The sequence below is a fragment of the Bombina bombina genome, chromosome 1 (genome assembly GCF_027579735.1).
Source record: "Bombina bombina isolate aBomBom1 chromosome 1, aBomBom1.pri, whole genome shotgun sequence".
NCBI classification, from domain to species: Eukaryota; Metazoa; Chordata; class Amphibia; order Anura; family Bombinatoridae; genus Bombina; species Bombina bombina.
Window position 1 is genome coordinate 419,463,788 of NC_069499.1, and position 18,460 is coordinate 419,482,247.

General features: G+C 37.3%; 1 protein-coding gene across 1 annotated transcript in view; it reads right to left on the minus strand.

Annotated features, from left to right (window-relative positions):
* The window catches only part of PLA2R1 (phospholipase A2 receptor 1), a 528,401-nt gene that overhangs the window by 292,299 nt on the left and 217,642 nt on the right, over nt 1-18,460 (minus strand). The window contains exons 15-16 of the mRNA XM_053698351.1: nt 5,781-5,816; nt 226-383 (exon numbers count right to left, since the gene is read on the minus strand). Of these exons, the coding sequence (XP_053554326.1) occupies nt 226-383; nt 5,781-5,816 (194 nt within the window). The remainder of the gene's footprint in view (nt 1-225; nt 384-5,780; nt 5,817-18,460) is intronic.

The window sequence follows — 18,460 nt, forward strand, 5'->3', positions numbered from 1 at the left end:
AACAATAAAAATTCTGGAGTAAACTGTCCCTTTGACTGTATGTAAAAAGGTTTTTGTATAAGTATGAATAGAAAGCAAACTGGATTTATTGTAGTGTTAAAAACATATGTAAAAGTAAAAAACCTCTCAGTTAAACATGAAAATGAAGCTCTATTTGACAATTTTATTATATCCATTAATGACCGCTTTGTTTAATTTAAATAACAGGATTGTGCAAATCTTTACCTTCTTTATTCTGTGTTGAATAAATGCTTGTTCTGCAGGCGATTGTATAGTTACTATCTGACTTCGCATCCAAGAACACACAAACTCAAATACTGGCCACTCAGCTTTGTTATCATAGAAAAAATAATTAGTTCCACGAAAATAAAACCATGGAACATCTAAACAAGAAAATATTTCAGTTAATAAAAAATAAAAAGATTGATTTTTAATATATTAAATATTTCCCCCCCTAAATGCATAACAGAGAGCAAAATTAAAACCTGAATATAATATTAACTATCCAATAAACAATAGAGTTATCTGGCTTTTGAACTTCTCCTCTTAACTCAAATCTTCTGTTTATAAAGAGCCAGTAAGTTATGCAGCGCTGAGCTATGGAGTTGTTCATAGGTCACATATTACATAATTATCTTAAAGTGAATGTAAATTTTGATGCTAATGTGCCCGGTTTTTAAAAATTCGATTAAAAACAGGGGCACTTTAATTCATCAAAATTTACATTTCACTCCTGTTGTGAAAAAAACTTACCTTTTAATCTTGACAGCCGCTCCAGCTTCCTCCACCCATCGCTAAGCCTCTTCCTGGGTCTAAAATGGGGAATCCAGCTTCCTTCAATAACGGCATTGAATCAGACACTGATTCCCCCGGGGGGAAGCCGTGATTGGAGGATGACCTATCCATCATTTCTGACATCAGAAATGGCTTGCGACAACCGGAGGAAGCTGGAGCGGCTGTCAAGATTAAAAGGTAAGTTTTTTTTCACAACAGGAGTGAAATGTAAATTTTGATGAATTAAAGTGCTCCTGTTTTTAATCAAATTTTTAAAAACCTGGGACTTTATCATCAAAATTTTCATTCACTTTCATGTAGCCACCAATCAGCAAGCACTACCCAGGGTACTGAATCAAAAATGGGCCAGCTCCTAAGCTTACATTTCTGCTTTTCAAATAAAGATAGCAAGAGAACAAAGAAAAATGATAATAGGAGTAAATTAGAAAGTTGATTAAAATGGCATGCTCTATCTGAATCTTGAAAAAAAAAAAAATTTGGGTTTTGTATCCCTTTAAGGAGCCTTTACTGAAATAGTACTATTGTTATATCCCCTCAATTCAAATGCATTTAAAGGGACACTGAACCCAATTTTTTTCTTTCGTGATTCAGATAGAGCATGAAATTTTAAGCAACTTTCTAATTTACTCCTATTATCAAATTTTCTTTATTCTCTTGGTATCTTTATTTGAAATGCAAGAATGTAAGTTTAGATGCCGGCCCATTTTTGGTGAACAACCTAGGTTGTCCTTGCTGATTGGTGGATAAATTCATCCACCAATCAAATACTGCTGTCCAGAGTACTGAACCAAGAAAAAAGCTTAGATGCCTTCTTTTTCAAATAAAGATAGCAAGAGAACAAAGAAACATTGACAATAGTAGTAAATTAGAAAGTTGCTTAAAATTGCATGCTCTATCTGAATCACGAAAGAAAAAATTTGGGTTTAGTGCCCCTTTAAGTAAAATTTGTGTTCAAATTTATGTTTTTTGTGTTACAATGAGGCAGTCTATTTCAGCTGAAAAATGTAACATTCTCTTTTAGCTAAAAAATATATCTCAGTATCGATTTCTATGGTTAATCTCGGTAGACACTTTTCTGTTAACTAGAACAGTTTTCCACCACATGTCATGATGTAAATTTGGGTTCAGTATCCCTTTAAGGTAAATAATAATGATGAAATATAAAGGACATTTATACATATCTGCCTTGAAAAGCTTTTTGGTTGCCTTTGCAGTATGTTCTAGGTCACTGTTCAACATTTATTGGACAACGATATTGCTCAAGGACTAGGCCAGCATTTTTTTTATATTTTCTGGCAAAGACAAATATGGGCTTCCTATTCTTGAGGCTTACCAATGGTTTGCATCTTGTGGTAATCCCTCTATATTTACTTTTATAAAGTATTCTCTTTATTGTAAAACTTGCAATGATGTGCCTATGTCTAGTAGAGTGTTCTTGATGCAATGATGTGCCTATGTCTAGTAGAGTGTTCTTGATGCAATGATGTGCCTATGTCTAGTAGAGTGTTCTTGATGCAATGATGTCCCTATGTCTAGTAGAGTGTTCTTGATGCAATGATGTGCCTATGTCTAGTAGAGTGCTCTTGATGCAATGACGTGCCTATGTCTAGTAGAGTGCTCTTGATGCAATGATGTGCCTATGTCTAGTAGAGTGTTCTTGATGCAATGACGTGCCTATGTCTAGTAGAGTGTTCTTGATGCAATGATGTGCCTATGTCTAGTAGAGTGTTCTTGATGCAATGATGTGCCTATGTCTAGTAGAGTGTTCTTGATGCAATGATGTGCCTATGTTTAGTAGAGTGTTCTTGATGCAATGATGTGCCTATGTCTAGTAGAGTGTTCTTGATGCAATGATGTGCCTATGTCTAGTAGAGTGTTCTTGATGCAATGATGTGCCGATGTTTAGTAGAGTGTTCTTGTTGCAATGATGTGCCTATGTCTAGTAGAGTGTTCTTGATTACTGAATGGGGGTTTTCTTCGACAAGCAAATAATTATGTGATCATTCACCAAAGACATCCAGGCCTTTTAGTGGTGCTAAGCTCACCAGTGTGTGTGTCTACTCTCTGATGGGCTTGTTTTGTTTTTAAGCCTAGTGATAGCCTTCTTTACATGCATTGACAGCTTTTTGGACATTATATAGAGAGTTCACAGCAACAGCTTTCAAATACAAATTCTACATTTGAAATCAACTCCAAATCTTACTGCTTAATTGTTAAAATAATGGGGAACAGCCCAAACCTGGCCATGAAACAGCTTCTCAATCAATTGTCCAATTACGTTTGGTTTTTCAACAAGGCGACTACATATAAAAAGTGTCCTAAACCTCTCACCCAATTTTAATGTAAATACCCTCAAATTAGAGCTGACAGTCCATCCAAATTCTTTATAAAACTTTCACTACAATCTTTTTTTTTTTCTTTCATAGAACTAAAATAACCGCTAATCTTTTGCATTTTTTTTATAATGTTCTAATTTCCAATGCTCAATCATTAAATTGATTTCTCAAGAACAAACTATATGGGGCTCGATTTATCAAGCAGGGGCGTACATATTTGCCCATGTCCGCCCCAGCTCTTCACTGGCTGACAGCAATCCGCTGATGGAATTTAACATTGCACACAAGTGCTATTTTGCTCTTGTGTGCAATCCCGCCCCTTGCCCGAGCACAGCCAATCACGTGCAGGCAGGAGCTGTCAATCTCCCCAGTCGGACGAGACCAGGGAGGTTGAAATTCTCGACCTAAGAGGTGGAGAAGAGGCTAGGTCTGATGACCGCTGCCTGATAAATCGTGACTGCAGGTTCTCTTGTGAGAACCTGCAGTAATAGGGAGGAGAAAGGCTTGATAAATCGAACCCATAGTAAAAACAAGCAATTGTAATATAATTACCAGTTTAGTAAAATAAGTGATTTGATTTCCATGAACATTTATACTTTACTGAGTTAAATCAACATAGACAATCTTGAAGAAGAGCCAATTTTGAGGAATTATTTTTGCATACATAGCTCATTTGCTAATACATTTAACCTGCATATCTAATTCTCTATGCAATGTTATTAACTGGAAAACTGCAAGGGAAACTAATAAGTGGCTAAATAACACAGAGGATAGACACCACTACTCTTAAAGGGACAGTCTAGTCAAAATTGAAACTTTCATGATTCCAGTAGTGCATGCCATTTTTAACACCTTTCCAATTTATTTTTATGATCAAATTTGCTTTACTCTCTTGTATTCTTTGTTGAAAGATAAACCTAGGTAGGCTCATATGCTAATTTTTAAGTCGTTGAACTGCCTTTTGTCTCAGTGCATTTTGACAGTTGGACACTGCTAGTTCATGTGTGTCAAATTGATAACATTGTGCTCACTCTTGTGGAGTTATTTAACAATCAACACTGATTGGCTAAAATGCATGTCTGTCAGAGGCTTATAAACGAGGTAATCACAGATGTAAAAAGTGTATTAATATAACCAAAACAGTTAATATGTAAATTGTATCCTTTTCCAACCGATGTATAAGAACCAAGATGGAAATGTGCTAAACTTACAAACAAAATGGAAGTTCATTCATGGGCATGGTTTAGTAACAAATCTCTACTAAAGACATTTTCATAGATTGCTTGTTTCTTAACATGGTTCATCTGCATCTAACTGATCAAGACTCCTCTACTCTTTCAGGTGATGTTATTTTTAAATTGAAACCTACAAAGGTAATTGGCTACCTAGCACAAACAATAGAGAACCTTGTTGTTGAACTAAATATCTAATGGATCAAAACTTGCCTATTTCTCTACACAATGTCACTATTAAATGGAAAACTGCAAAGGAAATGACTGAGTAGCTACACAGGGAATGGTATATAGAAACTTGCTGCTGAAGTAAGCTTAACATGTTCTAGACCCACAGAACAAAGTTAATATTTAAAAAGTACAGTTTTTTTGGGCATGATTAAAGAACAATGACAAGTGCAGTGCACATGATTTACATAGAAAGCTTGTAAATATATTTAACCTCTCTAAAAACTTAAAATAGTCTTTAATACAAAACACAAAACCCCACCTCCGAAATAGAAACAACACTAAATATTAAAAAGGCAGTTAAAAGCTGTTCAGCAGAGCTTTAATCTTATTTCCTTCTTAATATAAGGAGAGTCCATGGCTTCATTCCTTACTGTGGGGAAATACTGAACCTTTTTACCAGGAGAAGGCAAAGACACCCCAGCCAAAGGCTTAAATACCTCTCCCACTTCCCCCATCCCCCAGTCATTCTTTGCCTTTCCTCATTTGCAGGCTGTGGTGCCCACAGATTAGGGTCCGTCTCTATTTTTGTCCCTCCCGTTATCATTCAGTGTCCTCTAGAGCTTGGGTATAAGTTTCCCAACAGTAAGGAATAAAGCCATGGACTCTCCATATATTAAGAAGGGAAAAATAAATTATGCTTACCAGATAATTTAATTTCCTTCTTTATAAGGAGAGTCCACAGCCCCCGCCCGTGTTTCTCCAAGGGGCGGCCCCCTAAATTTATATTTCTCTTCTAGCACCTTTTATACCCTGATATTTCTTCTACTGTTACTTGTTCCCTTGACAGAATGACTGGGGGATGGGAAAAGTGGGAGACGTATTTAAGCCTTTGGCTGGGGTGTCTTTGCCTCCTCCTGGTGGCCAGGTTCAGTATACAAAAGGAAATTAAATTATCTGGTAAGCATCATTTATGTTTCCCTTAGTATCAAACTATCATGTGGGGGTAATAACGTACTCCTATATTTTATGCTCAAGTAGGGGTATTAATGCATCCCTAATATTCTATGTTCAAGTGGGGGTAATCATTTATCCCTATATTTTAGGTTCAAGTAGGAATAATAATGCATCCCTAATATTTTTGAATGATCGCCCCATTTTATGCAATGAACAGTGAGATAATTAAGCTTCTATAAATGGACTATGCTCGGTAAATATTTCATTGTTATGTTCAATTGTTAAAGCATACCTTCACTATGCCATTCTGGATACTTTGACCTCGAACCTGTAAAAACAATAATATACAATATCAGTCTAAAACAATTATATGCATTGTCAAACCCATATGTAGAATGTGACATTTAATGCTGACTTGCAAAATATTTCATTTTACCTGTTCAACTTTTAAAAAGTGCATTTTAAGGTTAACATTAAAAACAAAAAAAGCATTATTGTCTGTATTAATTGATACTCATTCATATACATGACAGATCATGTTTAAATAACAGGTTTCTTTAAAGTGACATGAAACCCAATTTTATATTTTCATGATTCAGATAGATCATACAATTCTAAACAAACTTCCAAATGCAATTAGCTAGCTGCTGATTGGTGGCTGCACATAATTGCCTTTTGTCATTGTCCCACAATGCATTTAGCTTAATCCTAGTAGCTCATTGTTGCTTTTTAAACAAAGGATACTAAGATAATGAAGCAAATGTGATCATATAAGTAAATTGAAAAGTTGTTTAAAATTGTAGGATCTGTCTAATTCACAAAAGGTCCATTTTTGGTTACTGCCCCACCCTCTATGGCAGTCCAATAAAGCAGCAAATTCCAGCAGCAATTTCATTTTCTTTAAAAGACCTTTATCCCATCATGTTTGGGTCATATATGCAATTGTATACAAAACTTAATCCTATACATGCCAAAATGTAAAAATATATACAGTATATTGTAAAGCTCTAACTCTCCCCACACATTTCCTTCTATGGCTGTATCTATATCTATTGCTGTTTTGGTAGAATGCAAACGTGAATAGGGATTATCTGCTGGAGCATCCCTAGAAGCTGTGAACTCAGTTGAAATACAATGCCTGTGTCTAAACACTGATAAGGGGGTGGGATGGATCACAGTGCTCCAGGCAGCATGACTTTGTAACTAATTTTGCTTACTTTTTAAAATAATTTTAAAATACTTGCCAGCAATTTTTAAACATTTTTTTATGCAAACTAATTTTACTTAATTAGCCCTTTTAGGATATGCACAGAACTCAACCTGTTTTATGGCACTTAAACCCTTTGGGGATCAGAGTGTCTAAAACATAAATCCATTTGGATTCCCTCTGCAATAACAACTTTGCCCTGTCACCACCTCTGGTGGGTTTAGGAATGTGATTGATGATCACATACTTCAGATCAGCAACACTGTGTTTGGCTTTCGCAAATTGTCTGACCACTGGTTGCTCAGAGTCCTCCTTCTCAATTGCATCTCTTATAGTGGCACTGTGGTTGGCCATTCTGGTTCTCAAATTATCGATATTTTTACTGGCGTAAAACTTCCCACATACACAATGTACACATACACAATGTAGCAGGTATATGATGAACTTTGTGGTGCATGATATATAGTGTTTGATGAGGAATCTCCTGTTCGTCCATGGGTGGACAAAGTAGGTACTCTGGGTTAAGCCACTGCAAGTGGTGCACCCTGTGCACCTGTAGCACCCCTATTTTTTCTTCTTGAGCCATGTAGTAGGTGTATAGGCAGATTGTAAATGCGGTCGCATGTGTAAGTGGTGGGCCAGTTTCCTGTAGTTGTAACCCTTTGTCACTTACTATTATACGCCAATTCTCATTTAAGATATTGGCGTATGCCTTTTTAACCAGACTATACTGGGCTACAAGAGTCATCCTGTGTTCATCTGTTGCATTACCTGTTTCAATTATGCTCATGAGTACTTCATCTTGTGTCAAGGAACAACCCGTTGAAATTGTGACATGGTACAGCTTAGAGAGAAGAGCGAGCAGCCAACAGGGCAGCAGAGCAGAGTATAACTTAGGAAAGAATCAACGTATTCACAATTTTGTTGTCCGGCTGTGATTATATCCAAAACACTGCAACTGCTATCAGGTCTGACAGAGAAGTGTGCAGACAAGGTTTTACCAGTGGGGAGGATGTTAGAACATGGGTTTGCGTGCAGATTTAGTAAAATATAAAAAAATTGCGCAGGCTCATTCGACTCCATGAATCAGCGCATTACGTGACCACCCTTTTATTATGCAACGTGGGTTACAACATGGCTGCTTCCAGTCAAACAGATAGGCTGCGGTTTGGATGGTAAACTTAATCATATCAAATTATCTAAAAAAAGACCAGATCCTGCTAATATAATAAGGACTGTCTTTGTAGCAGTATAAACTTTAATAATATTATAGTAATTTGTGAAATTGCAAGGTGTTTAGGGTCCCTTTAAGAAATGAAAGGGCACCCCTATATAAGGGGTAACCTCACATTCAAGCTTTAGTGTGCTAGGGAGACAGCATGAAGGGGTCGTTGGACAGAAGAAACAGAAACATTGGATAGAAGATCAGAAGATGGATAGAAACAGACAGCCCCAGAAGAACGCCACCATGGAAAAACACAGAAGAGGAGCACAGCCGGAACTGCCCACCTTTTTAAGGCATCTTTTTTTAGGAAATGGTTTTCATTTTTTTTAACAAAAGAGCTTAAAGGGACACTGAACCCGATTTTTTTTCTTTCATGTTTCAGATAGAGAATGCCATTTTTTTTTTAAAATTTTTTTTTAATTTATATTCTTTTATTGGTAATCCAGTTCAGGGTACAGAAAAAAGAGCGGGGTTTAACACATTGTTTACAAAATAGGGGATATAATACAAATCGAGCTTATAAGAGAAAAGAAGAAAAGAAGAAAAGAGCAAAATGAAAAACCATATTCAAGGTCATCTTATAAGTTTATAAATGCTTCATAATAAGCCCTCCCCTTGAGTGCTTATTTCAAGTAAAAGAAAAATTTTTAAACCAGGTTAGAGCTATCACTAATTCTGGTTAATAGAAACCTTATAGCCTAAAATAAAACTTGGAGCTTATCTTATTAACCCCTTGCTGGGCACCAAAAAAAAAATTTTTTTTTTTTTTTCTAGACAAACAGTTGTGGTCATAGAAGGTTCCTTAATAGAACAAAGTCGATCACAACTACATAAAGAAAGACCAAGAATCCTACCAAAGTAAAACATTTACACAGACAAAGACAGAAACAAACAAAACCATAATGAAAATGATGAAAAACAAAACAAAATAAATAAAATAAAAAAAAAAAAAAAAAAAAAAAGAAGAGGTGGGCTACATCGATTTCCAAAGGAAAAAAAGAGGTAAGATATTTTGGAGTTTACCATATCCCTAGTAAAATAAGTTTGCTATCTTTAAAAGGATATATTATATACTCGATCTCACTAGGGGTAAGTGCCTTGATAAATTGTGACCACTTAGAAAAAAAGTTCTTTATGTCTTTATCATTTTGTAAATTAGTGTCGAGTTGTTCAATGATGCATTGCTTCTTTAGACAGTTTTTGACTTCAGTTAAGCTCGGAGTGGATTTTAGTTTCCATTTCTTTAAAATCAAATATCTAACCGCTAGGATAGCCATGCTTATAATTTTGCTGGTGTGGTGTGGTGGAGTGAGATTATCAGCAAAGAAGACTATCCTCCTGGGAGAAAATGTAAAAGAAGGAACCCCGACTATGTTGTTAAGCCAGAATTGGATTTTTATCCAAAAGTTATGAATTTTTGGACAGTCCCACATCATGTGCATTAGGCCAGCGGCTGGAAATGAGCATTTAGGACATTTATTGAACCCCATATTCCTGCATTTAGAACCTTTTTCTGGGGTGAAGTAAGTCATATGAAGAAGCCTTAAGTGTGACTCCCTCCAAGTAGCTGAGAGAGTGACCCGTAAGGTCTCCTGAATCGAAAAAGTAAGAAAGGCTGAATCTAAGGAGTCCTGTCCAAGCATTAAGGACCATTTGGAGTGGAGTTTCTCCAGGGTGATAGAGCCTTTGAGAGCAGTCAGAGTTTGGTAAATAAAAGAAATTGATGTAAGCCCATTTTTAAATAATATTAGCCACTTCTCTAACTCTCCAAGAGACCATTCCCATCCGTAGTTAGCAATCTGCTTAAGAGCAAAATGTCTCACCTGCAAATAGGCAAAGAAATTTTTATTTGGGATGTGGAACTCCTGTCTAATAGCGTCAAAAGACTTAATGCATCTCCTCTCAAAATCTAAGAATTGTTCAAGTTTTACCAGGCCCAGTGATGCCCATTTGGAGAATAAAGCTGACTGTACCCCTGCTGAGAACTGGGGATTATTCAATATTGGAACATGTCCTGAGACCTCAGTATTTATGTGGAGAGCAAGACAGATCCTTCTCCAGGTGGAGATTGGGTTATAAACGGAGCTCATCTTCTTTATTTCAATAGGAATTGTTTTACTATTACAGTGGATCAGTGCTACCAATGAGTAAGGGTGTACCATATTACTCTCTAGTTCCCCATTTGTAATATAATTACTGTTAGTAAGCCAATCTGCTACGATTCGTGCCAGGAATACTTGGTTATAGGAACGTAGATCAGGGAGAGAAAATCCTCCCTGATCTCTAGGTAGAGATAGTCTGGCTAACGAAATTCTCGGTTTTCTCTTCTGCCAAATAAATGCTCGTAAGGCAGAGTTAAATAAAGTAACATCCTCTGTTTTAAGAAGCAGGGGATTGTTCTGAAGAACATAGAGAATTCTAGGGAGGAGGGACATTTTGTATAAGGCTATGCGACCCGACATTGAAAGTGGGAGATTCTGCCAGTTTTTTTTAGCATTTCCTTAACACTGGCTAAAACCGGGAGTATATTCAAAGAGTACCAATTGTCAGGATTAGGTGATATCCAAATGCCTAGATATTTAAAGGAGTCCTGGACAACATTGAAGGGGATAGATGTAGATGAGTCCTGGGTTTGTTTAATCCAGAGAAGCTCTGATTTTGCAGAGTTGACACTATAACCTGAAAACGATCCAAATTCTTGGATTATAGAAAGAAGCTTTGGAATGTTTCTATGAGTGTTTGACATATATATTAGTACATCATCAGCGTAAAGTGCTGTTTGCAGGACTTTTCTATTAATCTTGATCCCCTCTATTCGCTGCCGAATTTGATTTGCGAGAGGTTCGATAGCCAAATCAAATAGAAGCGGGGAGAGAGGGCAGCCCTGCCTTGTGCCTTTCTCCAATTTTATGACCTGGGTAAGGGAGCCATTGACTATTATCCTCGTATGTGCATTCTTATATAGATTATTAAAGAAACTCAGAAAATGGCCGGTAAGCCCAAATTTTTGTAAAGTGAATGCTATATGATCATGATGTACTGAGTCGAATGCCTTGCCTGCGTCTATTGATATAATTGCCAGATCTGGAGTACCCTCTCTACCCGCCTCTCGCTGCCCCCCCCTGCTTTGAAATAATCTATTGCGAGAAACACTTCTCTTATTTTAGCTGAAGAATTACGTTTCAGCAGAAAACCAGCTTGGTCCTTATGTATGATAGTGGACAGATGAAATTGGAGCCTTTGCGCCAATATTGCTGATAAAAGTTTATAATCCGTGTTAAGAAGCGCGATTGGTCTGTAGGACTCTTTTTCAGCTGGATCTTTGCCATGTTTGGGAATAAGAGAAGTAAATGAGGCCACAAAGTCAGAAGAAGGGGTGTTACCCTTAATGTAGAGATCGTTAAAAAGTAAAGTTAAATGTGGTATTATTTCGGGCATTAGAATCTTATAAAATTCATTTGGAAGGGCATCCGGTCCCGGGGTTTTACTGAGGGCGAGCTTTTTAATTGAGGCAGATATTTCAGTCTCTGTTATCGGGGCACATATCTGGTCCAACATTTCAGAGGTTATTTTTGGGTATTCAATTTTCCCCCAGAATTCCTCCCGTTGTTTAAGATCAGAGGTCTTATGTGCATAAATGGACTTATAGTAATAAGTAAAGATGTCGAGAAGTTCCTCGGCTGTCTTATAACTTTTACCTTTGTAACGTATTGAATTTATTGAAGGAGAGGCCCTGTCGCGACCAACCAGGTTCGCAAGAAGTTTACCAGTTTTGCTCCCGAAGCGGTATAGTTTCGCCTGTAATCTGAGATCTTTTTGAGATGATTGGTAAATAAGAAATAAGTCCCTTTCTACTAAAGCAGTTGTGTACCTCATCCAGTTCTCGGGTGATTTCAGGAGAATATATCGGTTATAAGCATTTGTAACTGATTTCAGTAGTTCCTTTTCTCTTAGCTTAAATTTTTTTGTCCTTGCTATAGTGTATGCTAGGATATCGCCTCGCAGAACCGCCTTGGCTGTCTCCCAGAAGATAACAGGTTTGGTAGTATACTCACGGTTAAATGCTGCAAATTCGCGAAATTTGGCTATAAGCCAATTTTTGAACTTAATATCTGTAGCTAGATAACCAGGAAACCGGAAGCCCGTGTTCCTTGCAGAGACAGAGTTTAACTGAAAATGAAGAGAAATCGGAGCATGGTCCGAAATAGTGATTGGGGAGATTTCTGCGATGACATTAGACTTAGAGAGCCTATCATCAAGCAGGAAAAGATCTATCCGCGATAGTGATTTATGGGCCCTTGAATAACAAGTGAAATCTCTAGCCTCAGGGTTTTGGAGTCTCCAGATGTCAGAGACCTTCAAATTATTTGAAATTTTAATAAATAATTTTGTTTCCAAGTTATCTCTCTTAGTTTTTATAATGTGAGAGCTCTGCCTTAATCTATCTAAAGGATGCTTTGGGGCCATATTAAAATCGCCACCGAGAACTAGGTAACCCTCTGCACATAACATGAGCCTGTTTTGAAGAATATCCCAAAAGGAGGAATTAAAAACATTTGGAGCATAAACATTACAGAAAGTATAAAGAATTTTGTTTATTTTAATCTTTGCAATTATATATCTTCCTTCTTGATCTGTATCTACATGTAAAATCTCAAAGCAGAGTTTTTTCCCCAGGAGGATCGCCACTCAACTCTTTCTATTTGAGGAAGCAGAAAATAAAACTTCTTTAACCCAGGAGGTCTTCAGTTTAAGCACTTCTTCAGCTTTTAAATGAGTTTCTTGCAAGAAGGCTAGATCAACATTATTCTTCCTCAAATAGGATAATATTGCCTTTCGTTTAATGGGTGAGGTGAGGCCCCCTATATTCCAGGAGGTAAATTTAAATTTGTTATCGGTAGCCATTAAAAGATAGAGGTATTAAGACGTTTAAAGAAGAGAGAGAAAAAAAAAACAACAAAAAAAACACACACATATGACGAGGGACATTGCAGAAAAAAAAAAAGAACCCCCCCCCCCACAAATTTACAATTATACATATAACATTATCCCATTCTAAACAAGCTGCTAGAGGAAGTTTACCCCAACTTCCCTCCTTTCCTTTATTTTCTAATATTCTAATCAATATACGGTACAGAGAGTGTCAAATTTATCTAGATTATTTTATTTATTTTTAATCGTTTCCCGGAGGGAATATCTCCTCATAGAATTTAGCTGCGTCCTGAGCTGAGTCATAAAAGAATGTGCATCCCTCCCTTTGTATTTTTAATTTTGCTGGGTACAGTAAAGTTGCCCGTATACCTTGGTTTATGAACCTTGAGCATATTGGGGCAATCTCCCTTCTTCTTGATGCTACTTCTGCTGAGTAGTCCTGAAAAATAAGAATTTTTACATCACCTAATAGAATAGGTTGATGCTTGCGAAAAGCTTGGAGAATTGCCATTTTATGCTGGAAATTCAGAACCTTAGCAATTATAGGCCTTGGTCTCAAGTTGTTTTTATTTGGTGTGGGTGTGCCTATCCTGTGGGCCCTTTCAATTACTATCTTAGGATAAGAATCTGGAATTTGAAGTAGTCTGGGTAATGTCTCCGTAAGAAATTTATCTAGGTTCTCATATTGTTTTTCCTCAGGGACTCCGATGATTCTCAGATTATTCCTTCTAGATCTGTTCTCCAGATCTTCAATTTTACTCTGCATTTTGGAAACTGTTATGTTTATGGCATCAAGACTATTTTTATAGGTCATATTAGTGTCCTCTAGGTCTGAGATCCTTTGCTCCGCTTCAGAGAGTCTCTGAGAAAATTGTTTTACCTCATTTGTTAAGGATGCTATATCTTGCTTAATCTCTACTTTTAAAGCCTCAAATTTAGGGGCTAGGGCATTGGAGATCTTGCTTACTATGGTTTGGATGTCTAATGATTCCCCTAGAGAAGGGTTAGTAACAGGTGTGTGCACTTCTGTTGAAGTTTCGTAGGTCGCTTTGTTTTTTTTATCTCTCTGTTTTCCTGCCATAGCTAGAGGGGAGTTTTTTGAGTGATTGTGAAGGTATTTATCCATGTGAATAAGTAGTGATTTTGTGTGAAGTTATAGTGTGTTTGTGATGAGAGAAAAAAAAAAAAAAAAAAAAAAAAAAAACCTTTCCTGAGTCTTGAACGTGTGGGTGTTATAAAAGGTGGTTCTAGTGTAAGTTCATGGGGTGTGGGCTACTGGGGTGGTTATAAGGATATTTATCCGTGTGGAGAGTGATGATTTTGTGCCTATAGCCAAATTATGCACAAGAGGAAGAAAAAAAAAAAAAAAAGGGTGATCCTAAATTGATTTCGTGAGGTATGAATTATACCTTGTGTAGGTTGTGTAAATTTCGTGAAGAGTTAAGAAAAAAACAAAACAAAAACAAAACAAAACGATTTTTATTCTTTCCCCCTCACTGCAGCTGTAAGATAGTGCAAGCTTATGTCAAAACAAACAGCTATTGCTCTTGTAGAAGTTTCTTCTGTTTTCTATATTTTAAATCTTTAGGGCTTTTATTCTTTAAATACTTGAATCCCAGGGTTGTAGTACTAGTCTCCCTTCTACAGGACTTATTTTTTGTTTATCAATAGATAATAGTTTATAGTTAAGCCTCATTTATTTCTATTTCAGTTGCAATTTTATTTTCTTCACTTCTCTGGTTTAAATTACGAGGTTTGCCACAAGTGGTAGTGTTGCAGTTATAAAAATTTACAAAAAAAAAAAGAAAATAGCCTTTTGGATAGTAAATACACTTAGCTCTTTCCAATTAGGCAGTTTAGTGTTATGTTGCTAATTCACTGTTCGCCCCAGGGTGTGCTATTAACCTTATTGTATCTTAACAACCTTTTGCAGCTTTCACAAATTGCAATACTTATTTCTCTAAACGAAAGAAATTATTTCTCTTGAGACAAGCAGAATTGTCAAAGAGGGAGTAAAAAAAAGAAAGAGAAAAAAAAGAAATGTATAAGCCCCTGAAGCCAAAGCTCCAAAGTATCATAGCTCATAAGCAATAAAGGGGCTCTTAAATCAGTTCTTAAATAGTTAACTTTATAGCCCCTTCATGATGTTCATTTTCTTTGGATTATTCTTATAAAAAGAACAGAATAAAAGTCTTTCAAAATGTATGCTTAAGTCATCTTCCCTAGAGCAGTTTAAAATAATATGATCCGTTCTCTGAGAAAGCCAGTCTCTATATTAGACCAAACAATAACCTCTTGCGTCTCCCTGTATAGTGATACTTGTGTCAATTGTGTAACAGCCTACTTTGTTTCTAGTGAGAGACAAAAAACATTCTAAAATATTTCAGCTTTTGACCCAATAGATTTTTGCTTATTAATTATAAGACAACTCAAAGATTCATTTTATGTAAAAGCTAAACTAAATTTTCTGACACAGGATATGGCAGTTAAAGAAAAAGAAAACACAGAATTTCCCCTCTACTGCAAAAACATCATACAATACCAATATAGTAAACTCATTTCTTGGGTACAATTGTTCAAAACTTATCCCAATGAGCTAAATAACCTTAGTTTCCTCTTTTTAGTTCACTTTATGGCTTTTATCTCAAGTGGCTTACACCAAAAGAGAGGGATGGAGGAAAAGAAATAACAATAGTAGAAAAAACAAAGAAACAAAGACCCCCCCCCCCCAAATTATCCTTTTTAGTAGCTAGCTTTCCTTCTAGCTTGATATCATGCAGTTCTGTACTCTTGTATGAGTCTTTTATCTAACTATTGTTTTCAGCAAATAGTTATTATTATAGCTTAATTTCCTCCGCTTTCCTTGAAGCTCCTTCAGTTAAGCTTTTCCCTTATTCCTGAAGCTTGTCTTTTCCTTTCTTTTTCTATCACCTTTCTCTCTTTCTCTTTTCCCTTTAAGCTTAATATTCCACAGCAATAGTCCCCGTGTAAGGAGTCTCTCCCTGTGCCCTCTCCCAATAACAGCTTATCAGACTCACCACCTCCTTCACCACTGTGCTGCCGTAAATCCTTCTCAGAAAGCATCTGCAAGGAGACTCGCTTGCTTACCGTACTTCTAAGAAGTTCCCTCGCACCATTCCTTCTCGGTTTCCGTAGTCTACCTCCTCTCACGCAACAACGGTGGAAGAGGAGGGAGGAGGGTCCCCAGCAGCGAGTTTGTTATGCCGGTTCACAAACCAGGTTGTTTTCCTCCTTTCAATGCCTTTGCAGGATCCCCTTGTACCCCTCTCAGGCAGCACCGGTGGGAGAGGGGTGGGGGCGTCATCAGGAGCCAGGTCCGGTCCCACAATGATCGCGGAGCAGGGAGAAAATGGCTCTTCACAGTCCGGTTGAAGTCCGCTGCAAGGAGTCGCCTACCGACACAGATGGGAAGGAGGATACAGGTAAGGGGGTTCAGAGTGTCAAGAGTAAGGGAGTAGCCTTTCAGGGAGCTCAGGGCATACAGAAAGATGGCTTTTGAGTATATGCCAGCACAGACAGTTTTTTCTTTTTTGCCTTTAGATAGAAAAGCCGGTATGCAGTGTATTAAGCATTCTCAGCATAGTTAGGTGTAGGAAGCAATACTTAGATATCTTCATATAAGACTGGTTATAACGTATTGCTAGCAGCTTGCTTGATTGCTCAGCGGGATGTAGTGCCGCTGTAGGGGTTCCTTGAGTGGTGTTGATTACTGTCCTGAGAGCGAGCTCCCAGCCTAGGGAGAGGCACGAAAAACACCGCCAGCAGCTGTGGGACTGGAGATTGGAGCTCAGCTTCACCTGCTTGCTCCTCCTCCCCAGGAACCAGAACCAGAGCCTCAGAACCAGAGCATGCAATTTTAAGCAACTTTCTAATTTACTCCTATTATCAAATTTTCTTCATTCTCTTGGTATCTTTATTTGAAATGCAAAAATGTAAGTTTAGATTCCGGCCCATTTTTGGTGAACAACCTGGGTTGTTCTTGCTGATTGGTGGATAAAATCATCCACCAATAAAAAAGTGCTGTCCAGAGTTCTTAAACAAAAAAAAAAGCTGAGATGCCTTCTTTTTCAAATAAAGATAGCAAGATAACAAAGAAAATTTGATAATAGGAGTAAATTACAAAGTTGCTTAAAATGACATGCTCTATCTGAATCACAAAAGAAAAAAAATGGGTTCAGTGTCCCTTAAATCGCTGATGCCTTTTTCAGGGCATGTTTTTCAGTATAGGGTTTTATTTTTGTTTAAAAGAACATTCCAGCCAAAATTGGAATCTACATGGATGCATTTCAGTATCGAAAAGAAGTATTTTTGTAATTTATACGTATTAGCAAAAATGGTTCTAATAAAAGCTATAGCTGTTTCAAAAGTGTATTTAAGTATGCACCGTGCACCAGCATTTTAAACACAACACTTGCTTAGAGAGCCTAAAGGTGCTTGTGCCATCTGGTAATGACTCAATTTGTCAATTGCTGACATGATACAGTACAAGTCTCACTGTCGCTGTGAGCAGCTGCAGTACTTTAAATCCTAGCGCACTGAGAATATCTAGCTATGCTTCATGTGCACATGCAGAGAAAAATGTTAACACTAAAACTAGAAGCATTTTTTGCCAATACATGTATATTGCAAATATGTTTCAATGTAAAGATGTAATTAATCTATTTGCATTTAAATTTTGACTGGAATGTCCCTTTAACAAAAAAGCTTAACGTGCCAGTAAACCTAAAAAATTATGTTATATAATTCTGCACATAGTGCAGAATTATATAACATTATATGAGTGCTAGCTTTATAGCAGCAAAAAGAGAAAAAGTTAGTTGAAACTCCTGTGTTCTTGCAGATGAACATATATAGCGTAACAGCTACTAGACAGTTGTTCCCGGGACTTACATAAGTAACCCACACTCACCCCGTTGTAGATACTGCTTATGGCTGCCTTGGCTTGCTTACACGCTGTCTGGGGAAATCCTCTCAGCTTCCGGGTACCTGTGTCAAGACAGACCGAGGACTTACTCGGTGAGCGTATCACTCCTATCTTCCGAAGTGGCTGTATACCAGATGCGGTGGCGCGGCCCTCAGCTCCAAACTCCGCTCTGCTTGGTTTGTAGACGTTGACGTCAGCAGTGACGTATCGCAGACCTCCATAAAGGGGGCGGGGTTATCTTCACCCGGGGTTACAACACCTTGATAGGGACAGCCGGATCCACGGCTGGTGTTATTCAATAGAAAAAAGACAAAGATAGGATCCAGGATAGAAAAAATATAAAACTGTAGTTTATTGGCAAAATTAAAAAGCCAAAGTTTAGGCTAGAGACAGTGCACAGGACAAAAACAAACGGTGTATAAGCGTGACACCACTGGCTTGCATGTTTCGGCACTCTGCCGTAATCATAGCCCTAGGTGTCACACATGTGAAGTTGCTTAAGAACATAATGATACACTCTGATAGGATAAAATTTGAAACACGCCTATAGCACATCTTGAAAGAGTTAACCCTAAGTGGCCTATACAGAATAGTAGCACGTTATACAGTTATATTAGTGAACACTATCTGTGTAATATAATAATACAATCTGTGAAATAAAGC